The sequence below is a fragment of the Dipodomys merriami genome, unplaced genomic scaffold (assembly GCF_024711535.1).
Source record: "Dipodomys merriami isolate MVZ:Mamm:240054 unplaced genomic scaffold, mDipMer1.0.p SCAF_722, whole genome shotgun sequence".
Lineage (NCBI taxonomy): Eukaryota > Metazoa > Chordata > Mammalia > Rodentia > Heteromyidae > Dipodomys > Dipodomys merriami.
In genome coordinates, this window is record NW_027206316.1 from 402,345 (window position 1) to 418,528 (window position 16,184).

General features: G+C 48.2%; 1 protein-coding gene across 1 annotated transcript in view; it reads left to right on the top strand.

Moving 5' to 3' along the window:
* LOC138818254 (uncharacterized) overlaps positions 1 to 16,184 on the top strand; it is a 254,028-nt gene that overhangs the window by 160,047 nt on the left and 77,797 nt on the right. The window contains exon 5 of the mRNA XM_070009264.1: positions 12,720 to 12,755. Coding sequence (XP_069865365.1) covers positions 12,720 to 12,755 — 36 coding nt within the window. The remainder of the gene's footprint in view (positions 1 to 12,719; positions 12,756 to 16,184) is intronic.

The window sequence follows — 16,184 nt, forward strand, 5'->3', positions numbered from 1 at the left end:
AGCTCAAGGCTAGCGCTCTACCACTTGAGCCACAGCGCCACTTCCGGCTTTTTTGCCTTTTTGGTTATGTGGTGCTGAGGAATTGAACCCAGGGCCTCATGTCCTTTGGATCAACGGGCTCTCCTTTTCTCTTTGCCCCTCATGGATCCCTGAACAAGACAGCTGCTGGTAGGCCTTTTGTGTGCTTCGGGCCCAAGGAATGGCGTTCCCAACATGTACCCTCCAGGGAAGTTCTCCCCACATTGGACCAGACAGCGGCTGGAGTAGGCCCTTCTTTGTGTGTGCACTCCTCTGCACTCCTGTCCTCTGAAAGTCCATGCCACCCTGGGAGGATTGCTAGGCTTTCTCTTTTGTCTGGTGAGTTCTGTTCTGCCTTTCAATTCCTGTTGGGACACAGAGACTTGTGACTTGAATCAGAGCCTATTAGAACTACTAAGAATACTAGGTCTACTAGCACTACTACTATAACTATTATTATTATTATTATTATTATTCCTCCTGCTACTACTACTACTACTACTACTACTACTACTACTACGCCTCGGAGGGCAGATAAGGAGCCACCAGGGAGGTAAGGAATGAAGACAAGGGCAGATTGACAAGTCCCTTGGCTGCCATGAAGCAGCAGCAGAGGAGTGGGGAGGTCCAGTTAAGGGGAGTGGTTGAGGAATGTGCTTCCTAGTAGACAGTGCCAACTGCTTGGCCACCTGGGAAACCACTGGAAGCCACAGAGTGGAACGCTCTTTGTTTGTTTCATGAGAGGACCTTGTGTGCCTTTTGATCTTTTTCAATAAACTTTAATAAATAAGAGTAGATAAACAGGGGGTCTAGGTACTGAAGGGAGATGATTAGTGATAACCAGGGCAGGTAGGGGTGTGGCAAGGGCTGCTCCAGGTGAAGGCTTCATTGTGGCGTGGTGTGAGAGGCCTTTGGCTGCTTGTTTGTGGTGAAGGCATTGGTCATGCTGGCTTTGGTCTGGCCAGTGGCACTGGCGGAGCGCAGTCAGCAGATGTTAGCACAGCTGGGCTGGAGCTGGCCCCGCAGCTGCAAGAGGAGCAGAGCAGGTATAGAGCCCATGGTGGAGTCGGGACACAGCCCTGCCTGCTGCCTTGCAGACCGAGCTCTGCCCCCTGAGGCGGCCCAAGGTGGATGGAGGTCCCTAAGGCATCCAACAACGGATGGTTCTGGGTCTTTCCCAGATGTCGGGCCTCCTCTCCATACACACACACTGTGCTCCAGATCTGGCCCCCATATACAACACACTCTCCTGTGCCCTTGTACAAGCCTGAGTTGCATGTGACTGTGGGAGTGCACTTGCATGCGTGCACGCTCGCTCAGGCACCTGGGCTCATGGGTGTAAGTAGGACAGGCTATCCCTACCTTGGAAGGAACAGCTCCGGGGCCAGTGTCCCTCACCTGCAGCCTCTGCATCAGTAGGCTCCAGATGATGCAACCAGAAGGGGAGGTTGGGAGTTGGCATCTCCATAGGAGAGAACAATATATCCGGGTGAAGCCAGGCCTTGCCACCATGTGGTGGGGCAATGTAGTCAATGTGGTGCAGGTCTGAAAAGAGAGGAAGAATGGTCAGGAGGCCAGCAAGAAGCTTAAGGAGGGAAAGAAGGGAGGCAGGGAGGAAGACAAGGGCATGACAAGTGGCCACTGTTGAGGCTGGGTGTGGCCCCCTGGAAACGTTGGGCCCTAGCATCTCCCCAGACAGCACCAAGCCCCACGCCTTGCAGGGCTGCTGGCTGGGCAGTTAGTGAGTAAGTGTGCCACAAGGTTTGTAGGAGGAGAGGTGATGGTGAGGCCAGGATTGCCTCCGAGTCTAGAGAGAGGGTTCTGGGTCTGGGGAGTCCTCCCGCCTGCCCCTGGGGAAGGAGGACGAGGGCACAGTAGGTGACTCACAGGCCTTGGCTGGTCAGGGCGAACCACCACAGGGCTACGCAATGGCAGCGACAGCTGCATGCACGAGCACCCTGTGGTACAGCTCCCTATGGGCATCAGGAGCCCATCCTTCCGTCTACACGGACTGTGGCTGTGGAACCAGTTCCGGCTCAGCAAACCGAGGTAGGGGTGGCAGTCATCCACCAAGCACCTGGAGGAAACGGCAGTCAAAGAGGCCACAGCAGACTGAGGGTCCTGGCAGTTCTTGCTCCACACCCACCCTCCCAGCTGCCCGGGTGATTGCCTGGATGAGCTGTGGCTTGCCCGTGGCAGCCAGTGCCTTGCAGGATGAGGCTCACCTGGTCACAGGCAGGGCCTCTTGACTGGAGCACAGTGCCTCCCTTGGTCCCAAAGATCCCTGGCTGTGCAGAGGGGCCGGTGCCCGGTATTCAATGCCCTGCAAAGACGGTGTCATCATGCACATTTGCCATAGGTTGTACAAATCCTCTCTGCTCCAGACCGGCATAATGTTTTCAGCCTGGGGAGACCGCAGAGTTGTTTGGTTTTTCAAAGAAGCTATAATCAACCTGCTCGAGGCTTGGGGGTGAGCTAGAACTCAGAAAAAACTCCCTGCCGTAGGAAGGCGTGGGAAAGGCAGGCATGTGTTCCCTCTCTCTGTCTCTATCTCTGTTTGTCTGTCTCTGTCGCTGTCTCTCTGTCTCAGTCTCTGTCTTTGTCTCGCTCTCTCTCTCTCTCTCTGTCTCTCTTTCTCTGTCTTTCGAACACATACACCCACACCCAGCACACACATGTTCTCCCACTCGCACACCACTAGTCTAGCTGGAATCCACACATACACACACACACACACACACACACACACACACACACACACACACACACACACACACACACACACACTCACACCGGGAGCCTGCAGCTGTAAGTGAGCACTTTGAGTTTGCTTAAAGTGAGCCTCCAGCCTGATGATGAATGGTGAAAGCACACAGAAAGTGCAGAAGCTGTTAGGTCCCTGGCACAAGGGCTGAGAGGCAGTGGGTGAACCCAGGACCAGACAGGAGGGGAAATGTGACAATTGGGCCAAAGCCCAAGAGCTACATAGGTTCACATTTGGGCAGCGAGCCGCTTTCACGTGTGGTGAGTGTCAGAGTTGTGGGTAGGTGTGGTGTGGCTAGAGGGCATGGAGATGGGGGCCTGGATTACATTGGGTGCTGAACTGTTTGGCAGCAGTGTCCCTACCAAGGAAGTGCTGGGGCTGGAGGGTGACACATGACTCTGTCCAAGCCCAGCCCAGTGTGAGTGTGTTGTGTGGGTTGGATGTCCTTGGAGGAACCAACACGCATCAACACTCATCCACATGATTGACAAAGCCAGGGCCTGACAGTGATGCTGTATGTGATGGAGGTCCAGCTGCGGTTGTCCTGAATCATGTCCTGTATGCAGGTCTGCAAAGACAGGGATGGCCAGCAAGAAGCCAGCAAGAAGCATGAAGGTGAAAGTGGGAGGGAGAGAGGGACATGGTGTATGGCCAATGTTGGGGCTGTTTATGGCTGTTTATGGAAGCTTTAGGGACTAGGCACTTCCTGGACAGCAGCGGGCCCCATGGACCGGCAGGGCTGATGCCTGGCCAGTGAGTGTGCCAGTGTGTCCCAGGGCTTGCAGGAGGAGAGGTGATGGTGTGGCCAGAATTGCCTCCTAGAGAGAGGGTTCTGGGTCTGTGTAGACTGTCTGCCTGCCCCCAAAGGAGGAAGGATGAGGGGCCCAGTCCGGGACTCACCGGCTTTGGCTGGTCAGGGCTGATCAATGGCAGCAGCTGCATCAGAGACCATTCTCTGGGAGAGCTCCCGATGGGCATTTGCAGCCCACATTGGCATCCATCTGGCCTGGGGCTAAGGCTCAGCAGCACCCAGCCAGCCACCGAGCACCTGAGGAAAAGGCAAAGGGGCCACAGCACAGTGAAGGTCCTCCAGTGCTTGCTACACACCCACCCTCCCGCCTGCCCAGGAAAGAGTCTCGCTGAGCTGTGGCTTGCCCATGGCAGCCAGAGCCTTGCAGGATGATGCTCACCTGGTCACACTCACAGCCTCTAGCCTGGGGCACAGTGCTTCCATGGGGGCCAAGGAGCCGCGGCTCTGCAGAAGCCCAGGTGTTGGGTCCACAACCCCCTGGGAAGAAGTAATCCTCATTTGCCAGCTCCAAGAAGTTTCCTCCAGGCTCAGGACCAGCAGCCCGTTTTCAGTCTAGGGAGATACAGAATTGCTTGGATTTTCGAAAAAGACGGGAGAACCCCGCTGGAGGCTTGGGGGAGAGCTGGAGCTCAGAACAAACCCCACTGCCTTAGGAGGGCATGGGAAAAGCGGGCATGGGTTTTTTCTCTGTCCCTGTCCCTGTCCCTCCCTCTGTCTCTCTGTCTCTGTCTGTGTCTCTTTCTCTCTCTAACACATACATATACCTGCACACCAGCACACACATGCACTCCTGCTCCCATACACACAGGCTAACTCGAATACACACACACACACACACACACACACACACACACACACACACACACACACAGGACACTGGGAGCCTGCAATAGTATGTGTGTCCTTTAAGTTGCTCGAAGCAAGCCTCCCACATGATGATGGGCAGGGAAAGCCTACCGACGGTGCAGAAGCTGTTAGGTCCCTGGCACAAGGGCTGAGAGGTGGTGGGTGAGCCCAGGAGTAGGCAGGAGGGGACATGTGGCAATGCAGCCAAAGCCCAAGAGCTGCCTAGGTGCACATGTGGGCAGCCAGCCGCTTTCTCGTGTGGTGAGTGTTAGAGTGGTTGGCAAGTGTGGCTAGGGGGCATGGAGCTGGATTACACTGGGTGATGGACTGTTTGGCAGTGGTTTGTCCCTGCCAAGGCAGTACAGGGTCTGCAGTGGGAGCTATTGCTTTGTGGGGCTGGCAGAGACAGCCCTGCATGACTTTGTCCAAGCGCGGCCCAGTGTGAGTGTGATGTGTGGGCTAGATGTCCTTGGAGGAACGGACACACATCCACACTCACCCGGGTGACTGACCAACGCCTGCGCCTGATGGTCCGGGTGTACGTGACGTTGGTCCAGCGGGTGTTGTCCTGGCCTAGGTCCCGTGAGGAGGCCTGCAAAGACAGGGGAGGCCACAGGGTCAGCAAGAAGCGTGAAGGTGAGGATGGGAGGGAGGGAGGGACGTGGTGTGTGGCCGCTGTTGGGGCTGTTTGTGGCTGGGTGGAAGTCTTAGGGACCCGGCCCTCCCTGGACAGCAGTGAGCCCCATGATCTTGCAGGGTTGATGGCTCTTAGGCACTGGCAGGAGCGGGGCAAATGAGAGGAGGGTGGGGACAGCTCAGGAATGTTTCCCTCCTAGACACCCGTGGCAAGGTGCCAAGAGAGAGGGCTCTGGTTCTGACAGGCCCCTGTGCGTTATCAGTCATCCCTGTGCAGACCCCATGGAGGCCCACTGCTGCCCAGGCCTGAGCACAGTCACACCCGGGCCTGGGCAGAAGAGGAAGGACTTGGAGTTGATCAGGGCACTCACGGTGTTAGTCGCAGGCTGGCTGTGGCGAACCTCCCCGGGGCTGAGCAGAGGAAGCGGCGCCTTGGTGGAAGAGAAGCTGTCAGAGCTGTGGCCCTGATAGTCTGGACCAGCCCATGAGCGGTGAACCTCCCCCGGACTGAGTGGAGGCAGTGGTTCATCCGTGGAATTGAGGCTATCAGAGCTGTGGCCCCAACTGTCTGGCCCGGCCCATGGGACAGCCATGTGGTCTCCACGGGGCAGGGCATCCTCTGGGCTCAGGGTACTCACAGTGGTGGGCTGGCCTCGCCGAACCTCTCCAGGACTGAGCAGCGGTGCCGCGGTCATGGGTAGCCCGACAGAGCCCAGGCCTGGTCCGTGACGATCGGCCCGTACGTGGGCCATGGGGCGTTCAGGGCCCGACACATCCCGTGGGCTGTGTGATACGCGTGAACGCCGCCTGCCAAATACTCTTGTTGGCGTGGCGTGTGATCTGGCCCACTGTCTCAGGCGCTGCGGAGCGCTCTGAGCACGAGGAGCCTCGTGGCCACGTTCGGGGTGGTGGCCACGTTCAGGGTGTCTCCCACGGCCTCTAAGCCATGGACAACAGCAGCTAAACATAGTCGCCTTTCCCTCTGTGCAAGAGAAGGCAAGAAGATGCCGTCTCCTCAGTCGAGGGCAACTGGGGTTCTGAGTTCTGTGGCTGTTGGTCACCAAGGAAGTGAGGTCACGTGACATCACAGGCCCTCCCCCACCCCCCCACTCAGCGATGCCCAGTCCCCATTGACCTCACCAACCCATAGGCCCCACGCCCTCTGACCTCTTGACCCTTTACGGCCTTTTGCTTTCATGAGCACACAGTTAGTATTGCAAGTGGCTGCATGCAGTCCTGTTTTGCAGGGTCAGGCAGACAGACACAAGGCCAGATCTTTGGAAGTGTTACTGTTTTCATTGTTCTCTTAGATTTTCCCATCATCCCGGGTTCCTGGGAAGGATTGTCTTACCTCTGGGTCTCCTTCAGTTCTTCCTTCACTGTTTTATGTAAGTTCAAAGCCAAGCTGCTTTGGAGATGGGGGAAGGAGGAGCTGAGCCTCAGGTTCCCTTTCCTGTCTTTTGCAGTCCTCAGAGATGGCTCATTTGATCCAAAGCGATTTATCAGAACTTTTGCTCAGATGTAAAGACAAAAAAAGAGCCAGAATGAAACATATTTTTTCTTATAAGGCAACCTGGCTTTTCAGTTAAATTAAATAGCAAGACTTTAATTAATTGCCAAGAATCCTTTGGAACAGACACCAGAGATTCTAAATCACTCTTGGATTTGGAGAGGTCTTTAGTGAGGACTCCTGGTCCTGGGCATGCAGATTTCCATGTGGGAAGGCAGAGAATCCCTCTGCTGCCCAGTCTGTGGAAAAGTTTTCAGAACCACAGAGAAAACAGAGTTTGGATTTCCTCCCTTTAGTAATAATGAGACTGAGTGATTGCTTGCCTGCCTACTTGTCTTCACTCAAGGCTGTGTGTTTCCATATCTTTGTACAGTTACCCAGAGAGGCCACAATGCATAGAGCAATGATGGAGTAATTGGAAAATGTGCATCCCTGTGGTATGTGCTAGTTGCATTATTATTTTTTTCTTCTGATATTGAGGCTAGAAATTGGGGTCTAGACTCTGTCCTGGAGCTTTTTTGCCAAGTGGTAATGCTCTACCTCTTGAGCCACACCTTCACTACCAGCTTTTTGGTGGTTAATTGGAGATGAGAGGTCTCAGAGAATTTCCTGTCCAGGCTGGTTTTGGACCATGATCATTAGATCTCAGCCTCCTGAGTAGCTAGGATTATGGGCACCCCACCATTCCTAGTTTCTGATTGACACTGAGGTTTGAAAAGCAAGGAGAGTTCTGGGGAAGGCCATTGCTCCAACCTCAGCACAATTAGGGATGCTGAGGAGGAAACAAAGATGATCATACAAAGATGTTTCAGAAGGAATTGATCTGATCTGATTTGATTTGAATGGGAAAACGGGGGCCCTGCAACTCCCAAGTGTCAAGGTAGGGACTCTCTCTGCTCTTGTGTGGCTTTATGCACAGCCCTGTGGGTTTCTGAGCTCCCACACACAGACAATTGGGCTGCTTCCTCTGAATCCTTCTACTGTTGAATAGTCAGTCTATCATCCCTGGGACCCAGAGCAAAGAAGTCTCCTAGAACAAAGGGCAGTCACTTAGTTCCCTTTCCAGTTGGCTCTGTGTCAGGAAATGACACCACTGGAAAATGATTCAGCCCCGCAGCCAGATTGGCAAGAGCTCACAGTCCTTTTAAAGGAACCATCGTTCCTTCAGGAAAACAGACAGGAAGCATCAAACAGAGGAATTCTTTGTCATCTGTGCTCCCTGCTCCCCACAGCCACCTGTAAGGTCGTGTGTGTGTGTGTGTGTGTGTGTGTGTGTGTGTGTGTGTGTGTGTGTGTGTGTGTGTGTGTGTGTGTGTGTGTGTGTGTGTGTTTTCTATTTTATTTTAATTTTGTACTGATAATGGGGCTTAAACTCAGGGCCTTGTGCTCTTGCTTGGATTTTATTTTTCTTTTTGGCTAAGGCTAACATTTTCTAGTTACTGAAGTCACACCTCCACTTGGAACAGAGATCATCAACTATCAGCCTCTTGAGTAGCTAGGATTATAGTGATGAGCACCCAATTTTATACGACTTTAAATGTACACAAGATGTACAAAAGTCGAATTGTAATATTCATTCTCTTTATAACTTGCTTTTTTTGTACCTACCAAAAGTTCTATCTGATTAAATATTCCTACCATTGTTTTTATTACCTGTGGATGGTTTACAGCTGTGTATGACTACACTTGTTTATGATCACAGCCATGTATCTTTACAGCTTTACTGACATACAAGGGATTCACAATATAATAATTGGAAGGATATAGACACTGTAATTAGCCATGACCTTATTATAGGACATTTTATATTGTTATTTTTTGAAAGTTTTTCTAATCTGCCTTTTCAGCACTATAACTATCTTTTTTGTTGTCGTTGTTAGTCATGGGGCTTGGGCACTGTCCCTGAACTTCTTTTGCTCAAGGCTAATACTCTACCACTTAAGCCACATTACCACTTCCAGCCTTTTCTGTGTATGTCGTACAGAGGAATTGAGCCCAGGGCTTCATGAATGCTAGGCAAGCACTGTACCACTGAGCCACATTCCCAACCCTCTAATCTGCTTTAACTAAAAGCTAGTGACTCATAGAATTATTTTGAAAAATGGATTGCTTACTCAGAAGGATATACATTTTAAAACTTAAAAAACAAACCAAAAAACATTAAGCTAGACAGGTGCGAGTGGCACATGCCTGTAATCTTACTAACTCAGGAGGCTGGGATCTGAGGATCATAGTGCAAAGCCTTCCTGGGCAGGAAAGTCTGTAAGACTCTTATCTCCAGTTTACCATCAAAAAGTTGGAAGTGGAGCTGAGACTCAAGTGGTAGAAAACTAGCCCTGGGCACAAAAGCTCAGGGATGCTACAGGCCCTGAGTTTAAGTCCTTGGACACACACACACACACGCACACACACACGCACACACACACACACACACATCACATCCACACACATATAAAGGATACAAGACAGTATATATTAGTGCTTATTTCTATTGATACTGATTTTTAAAAAGAGTCTCAGATTAAACTTTTATTATTCCAGTTGTCTTTCACACCAGGTATGTGTGAAAACTACCTTCATTCCCATGCATTGAACTTTGGTGTGCCCTGGTGTCTTGGCCCTTACCTTTGAGAATGGGATTGGAGCCAAGTGTATATTCTTTGAGTACCAAATTTTATCTCTGACCTTGAGTTAGGCCTGGCACAGGCAGGAGGGATGGGGGGTGGGGGGAATGGAGAGGGGGAGAGAACCCCAAGATGTGTGTGACAGTAGGCTTGGCTTTGGTTGGCACTTTTTTGCGAGCCACTGTCAGTGTTCATGGAAATCACTGTTTCTCAGAGGATGCATCTGTTCTGGGAGGTCCAGGATGGGTTAAGTGGCTCTGTCTACTATTTAGCAGCAAAGCCTGACTCACCCGGCAGGTGTTGCATTTCTTAAAGAGGCCATGACCAGCGCCAGCAAACCCCAGACTGAGCCAGAAGATGCTTCTGTGGTCCTGTGTTCTGCCCTAGCTGTGAGGTTGCAGCATCTTTCTAGCTCCCTCTGCTGGGGTGCTAGTATGCTAGGGGTAAAGCATGGGGTAGTCCTGATTGGAGTTGCCCCTCTCTGCCTCTCGGGGGCCCAGCCAGGAATTTCCATCACAGAGGCCCAAGAGGCCAGCCTAGGCAGGCTTTGTCTAAGTCCCCAGAAAATCCCTTTATAGGGCAACCCCTCCCTGGCTAACCTTTGCTGTTGAAAGAGGAACAGTGACATTCATTCCTCAGGCTGGAGCAAGACATTTTTGACCTCTGGGAAACCTTAGCCTTTCTACCAGCTGCAGATTTTCTGCTCACATTTCTTTGTTTTCTTAAAAACATAAACTGTACTTGGAAAGAGACAGAAAGAGGAAGAGGGAACACATGCCACAACAGAACTTTTTCTGAAGTCACAGCAAGGATGTAGGGTTTGGGAATGTGGGAAAACATGTTATTGGGGGAGGGGGAGAGGTGAAAATCCCGGAGTGATTCTTGGTGTCTAAAACAAAGAATTGAATGGCACATGTTGCATGGACATGCCCACATGTGTGCGGTGCACACAAACACACATAAGTAAAAGTTGCAGAGCAAGGAAGAATGTAATACAGAAAACACAGCGTTGAGGGAAATAGCAAGCAGGCTTGTATTCTGTGCTCCTTTAAGAGGAAACATGTGCTTAGCTTTCCAGGATTTGGAGAGTGTCGGGAGTTCTCTGTATGTACAGTGGGCTGATCTTAGGGAAATGAGCAACAGTGACTCACCACACTGGTCGATGGGATCTGCGCATGCACACAGCTGTCATCCCATAGTTTTAAGCACATGTATAAGATGCAGGGCATGTGCAAGAAGCCCTGCATAGGAGCTTGTTGGGCAAAGGTGAGGCTAAGGATGCACAAGGATCTGCTGTGAGGTGGCTTCATCTTGGTTGGAACTGGCCAAAGGTTTCCCTACCACTAGGAAAAATCCCAGCTATTAACTGAGCACTAATCACCCTCAAGATTAAACTGCCGTAGTAGGGGCTTGGAAAGAGGTAGGAGTGGGGCATGACTAGAGAGGGTGTTGGTTTCAGCGTTCTTTCCCTAGGCTTGCCTGCCCACAGTCAGGTGGTTTGCTGTCTGCACTGGTCTCCAGAGGACATGAACACATAGGACCCCATGGATGCTCTGGTCTCAAGCCAGAGCATATCTTTGTAATCCTGGCTTGATATTATGTGTAGAAACTTCCGTTTCCACACCTAAGGAAAATTCACAGGAACAGAGTGGGGAACCTCAAGGTGTCTTTCACCTGCAGATTCCACTCAAGTTTTCACTCACAGGATGGTGTTCTACCACTTGAGGCATGCCTCTAGTCCCCACTCAAGTTGTACAAGTTGTCCTGGGTGCATCTTATGGTCTAACTCCCCCCAATAGTTCAGTCTCCCAGTCTGAAACTCTTTCATAGTTGTTTCTTTCTTGGATGACTTGGACATTTTTTTAAGACCCTAAGTTAGCAGTTTAGTAGATTATTTGTCTGTCTATCTGTCTGTCTGTCTGTCTGTCTGTCTGTCTGCCTGCATGCCTGCCTGTCTGTCTGTTGGTCTGTCTGTCTATCTGTTTGTCTGTCTGTCTATTTGGTGACAATTGTGGGGTTTGAACTCAGGGCCTGGATGCTATCCTTGAACTTTATTTAATCTTTTGTTCAAGGCTAGCTCTTTTCCACTTTAGCCACAGTGCCATTTCTGAGTGGCTTTGGCCCATATTCCTCATATCTCAGCCTCCTGAGTATCTAGGATTACAGGCATGAGCCATTGGTGCCGGGCAAGTAGAATATCTTTCAAGTGGGTTTATTAAAAGATAATTTGTTAAAGATTATTTCCAGAGAAAATACAGATACACATATGAACATGTGTTAAAAGAATTTAGCTATTTGAAATGAGAGAACTAGGCAGAAGTTATAATAGTTTCAAGAAAAAAATCAAAAGACTATAAGTTATATATGGAGGAAAGAAGATGGAGGTGAATTGCAATTGGAGGCCAAACTGGTTTTCTATCATCAGGCAGAAGCCAATTAAATCACTTTCAGAGGGGATGGATAGAGCCAGGGATTGATTCCTTCCTTCCTCCCTTCCTTCCTTCCTTCCTTCCTTCCTTCCTTCCTTCCTTCCTTCTACCCTTCCTTCCTTCCTTCCTTCCTTCCTTCCTTCCTTCCTTCCTTCCTTCTTTCCTTCCTTCCTTGCTTCCTTCCTTCCTTCCTTCCTTCCTTCCTTCCTTCCTTTCCTTCCTTTCCTTTCTTTCCTTCCTTTCCTTCCTTTCCTTTTTTCCATTGTCTATCCATCATTTATTTGCCCATCCATCTGTTCATCCATCCACCATCCATTCTTTTATTTCCCTCCCTCCCTCCCTTCCTCTCTGACTTCCTTCCTTCCTCCCTTCCTCCCTTCCTCCCTTCCTCCCTTCCATCTTCTGCCTGCTTGCCTGCCTGACTGCCATCTACCTACCTATACATTGTAAAACGGCTCAAAGACAGTGGGACTAGAATCTGATGACCCAGGATGGTATGTTACAGATACTGCAGTTTTGCCATTGAAACATACACATCTTCCTACTGGTTTGTATCATTTTCTCATAACTGGACCCATATTATATCTTTGGCTAGACTTTCACTAGTACCTGTGGGTTCAGATTATTTCTCTTCCACTATGTCCTATTTGTGGCACATAAGTACAACAGGTATTTTAGCAAACTGCAGGGCCTTCTCTTACAAGACCAAGACAGTCAGCTGGCATATTACAAGAGAAAGCTACTCAGTCATTGTTTTAAGTCCTGTTCCTTTGGACTTCTTATTACCCATGGGGGTTTCTCCTCATCAACCATGAACCCAGATTGGTTCAAATAGAGCTACTTGTAAGTAAATGTGATGGCTGGTGTAAGTAATTAGTTTGTTCCTTGTGTTTTTGTTGCTTCCTATCATGATTTAATGCCCATTTATCCCTTTGAATGATGTATTGAAATGCACTGAGTGGCTGAGGAGCAGTTTGGCCCTCCTGGTTCTAATCCTGAGTTTTCTTCCAGATACATGTTTGTATGAATTGACTATTACTGCCTTTAAACATGCTCCTCATGGTTGTTTTTAAATTTTCAGCCAATACCAGAAATTGCAGAAGATTATGAAGCCTTGGTAAGAATATATGATTAAATTATGTTATAATCTTAATACTTCCTTTTTTCCTGTCTGCATAATTAAAACCTGTCCTCTGGCTTACTTTATAACTATGCATCTACATATTTTGAGTAAGTTACTTTTTTCCTTTTTGTTCGATGTTTTTAAAACAGTTTTTTTTTAATGAATCTACTTCCTTGTTTGTTTGTTTTTTTCCCTCGTGGCAGAGAGTATTTATTGTTGGTTACCACTAAATGATTACACAGGCTTTCCTCCCTCTTCCCTTCCCCTATAGCACTTCTGGGTAGAGTTTTGTATATGACTTTAAGCCGAGCTTTCTTCTTTTGTGGCTTATGTGATGTTCAGAGATTGAAGGCTTTGGTTTTTATCAGTGACTCAGAAAGAAGGAAAAGCACTACATCTAAAAAGTATTTGAGACTGATGCATAGATTGAAAAATATTTGTTCTAGATCACTTGTGTGCTGATTCCACTCCTGATAATTCTCCTCTTCCATGTGCTCTTCCTCCTTCTTTTATGTTGCTACTTGAGTTTGAACTTAGGACCTTATGCTGTTGCTTAGCTTCCTTGCTCATAGCTAGTACTTCACCGCTTGAGGCACACCTTCATTTCTGGCTTTTTATTTGTTAATTGGAGATAAAAGTCTCATAGATTTGTCTGCCAGGGCTGGCTTTGAACCGTGATCCTCATATCTCAGCTTAGTGAGTAGCTAGGATTACAGGCATGAGCCTGTAGGATAGCTTTAAAAGTTGCCTTTCCTTTCTTTTCTCCAGTCTGTATTGGGTACATCATTCCATAGAAACATTGGGATGCACTCTGCTCTGAAAAAGTTGGCAGCATAAATTTAGATGCTTGTTTTGAGACTGGCTGGATTTTTCTGGAAGGAAGATGATCCCTAGTAAGTTGAGAAACATTTCATTGAGTCATTGCAGCACACATGGTGTGCAGCTGGCTGTGACAGAGACGGTGGCCCAGTATGTAGTTTGCAGACGCTTCCTTTTGTGGCAGTCACTACTGTAAAAGTCTTTAGCCTAGCACATAATAAAAACAAATAAACCCAGTAAATAAAAATGTTCCAGAATGTGCCAAGTGCTTGTTTTTCTTTTATAGTGCTTTCCAAGCATAGTGTCCGATACAGATGGAGTGTGGAGGTCGGAAGCTGGCTTCTGCCTTCTCTCCTGGGAGTCTGAATCTCTCCTCTCTGGAAGTGGAGATGGATACCCGGATGTGAGGGTTCCAGGACAGCTCTTCCAGCCACCTTATTTGACAAAGGGCCTTTCTTTTGAAATGTAACCATATTTGAACATGCCATCCTTTTCTTGTTGCTGAAGGTTTGAAGTTGAAGTCTGAAAAGCTCTTCCTCAGGAAAAACATAACTTATTCCAGGGAAATAGACGTTTAATATAGAGAACTACATACAGTGTATTATATAATGTTCTATCACACATATGTGTATTATGCATTTTATTATGTAGTATATGAACATTTTACATATTTTTATATTGAATGTATTTTGTGTCTTATATGCATATGTATGTATTTTATAGGAGGTCATATAATTCTAGTTACCATTTATGTATACCTATCATCTATGTATCTATGTAACATCTCTCTTTTATCATCTACAAATCTATTTTCTATCATTTCTATCTTGGATCAATTCTTTCTCTGTCTCTGTCTTCTATCGTCAATATGTCCCGTCTGTCTGTCTATCTCTCACATTACTGAGTGGACCAGGTCACTTCCTGTGACCTCCTCAGTGGGTGAGTGACATGAAATGCCCTTTCTCCCACTTGTTAATCACTCACAGAAATGGACCACTGTAAGTATGGAGAGCCTTACCTGCCATCTCTGAAACAGTGTTTCACTTCCTTGATAGCCATAGAGAGGGTATCCTGATCCCTAACACCACTTGGAGATCTGGAAAACACATGATGTTCTTCCTACTTTCCATCCCACCCCCAAAGGTCCTTAAAGCCTGCCTGGAGAGTCTATAGACAAACTGGATTTCTTTAGGGCAGATTGATTGTCCTCAGATGGGCTCCTTCTGGCCATTTAGATTAGCCTTTCATTGGGCAGGTAGGTAAGAAGTAGAGACATTTGCTTTCAGATAATTAGAGGGAAGACATTTGCTCTTAAAGTAGCTACGGAAGACTAATATCTGGACACAAGTTTATTTGTATTCCCAGGCCAGGTGGCTAACTGGGAATGTCAAGAAGCATTTGAGCCAGGCACAGTAGCTCATGTCTGTAATCGGAGCTACTCAAGAGGATGAAATCGGGAGGATTGTGATTTTTGGTGGCTACTGTGGTCAAAAAGTTCTCTGTACTCCTTTTTAGCCAATGAAAACCTGGGTATGGTGATATCATCCCAGGTACAATGGGAAACATGAACAGAAAGTTTGTCATCCCAGCCAGCCTGGGCATAAATGTGAGACCCTGTTTGAAACATGACGGTAGCATAAAGGGCTAGGTATGTGGCTCAAATGGTGGAGTGCAAAGCCCTGAGCTCAAACCCCAGTGCTGTCAGTAAAACAAAACAGAAGACCAGCTTGAGCCCAGTTGTGGGCTCATTCCTTTTCTTTCTGTTCTCTCCTGGTTCTCTAACTGCTGTCTCTAACCGCTGACACCAAGGCAAAGATCTTGGTCTGAGTGGAGTCTGTGGCAGGTATGTGAAGAACCTGTAGCATTTCGAATCCTATTATGTCAGATATGAGCAAATGCCAACTATTCATTATTATGTGATTGTTTTTCTCTTCGTGCATAAGTTAACAAAGTATTTATTGCTACTAATACATTATTATGTAATAATGTTTTCATAGTACTGTAATACTGACTCCTGCCCAGTCTTACTAATTGCATTTATTATCTTATTTTTCCTAAGGCAGTTTCTGTTATTTTTGCACTCTAACACTTGTTCTCTTATAACTCATCCTTTGTAGAGTGGATTATCCTGGAACTTTTATTTAACCTTTCTTGCTACTGTTTTGAGTCGTCATCCACCTTGCTGTCTAGTTATTTGTTCTCTCCGTCATTTTAGTTTCCTGTTGGGAGCTTGTCTTTGAGGCCTGGCCTCTGGTGCCACCTAGGGCCCCTGTGAGATTGGGACTGCCTGTGTGCAGGAAGCCAGAGACATGGGCTGCTTTTCCATCTGGTTTTTCCATCTGGCTTTTCCATGTACTTTTCTCCCTTGTATGTTTTCTCCCTCTTGACTTTTTCCACATTGATGGCAAAACGTTTGAAAACCAGGAGCTTCCTGCATCCACAATGCTACTATTATGCCGCGGTCCCAGGTAATAGGCACATGGCTGTTAACTTAGCACTTGCCACATACTGTTCCTGATCCCAGGACTAGGCTAGCTCATTTTTTTTCTCCAGTCTTCTTCTCTCTGAATGAAGATCACTATTGTCCTCACCACCACGATCATC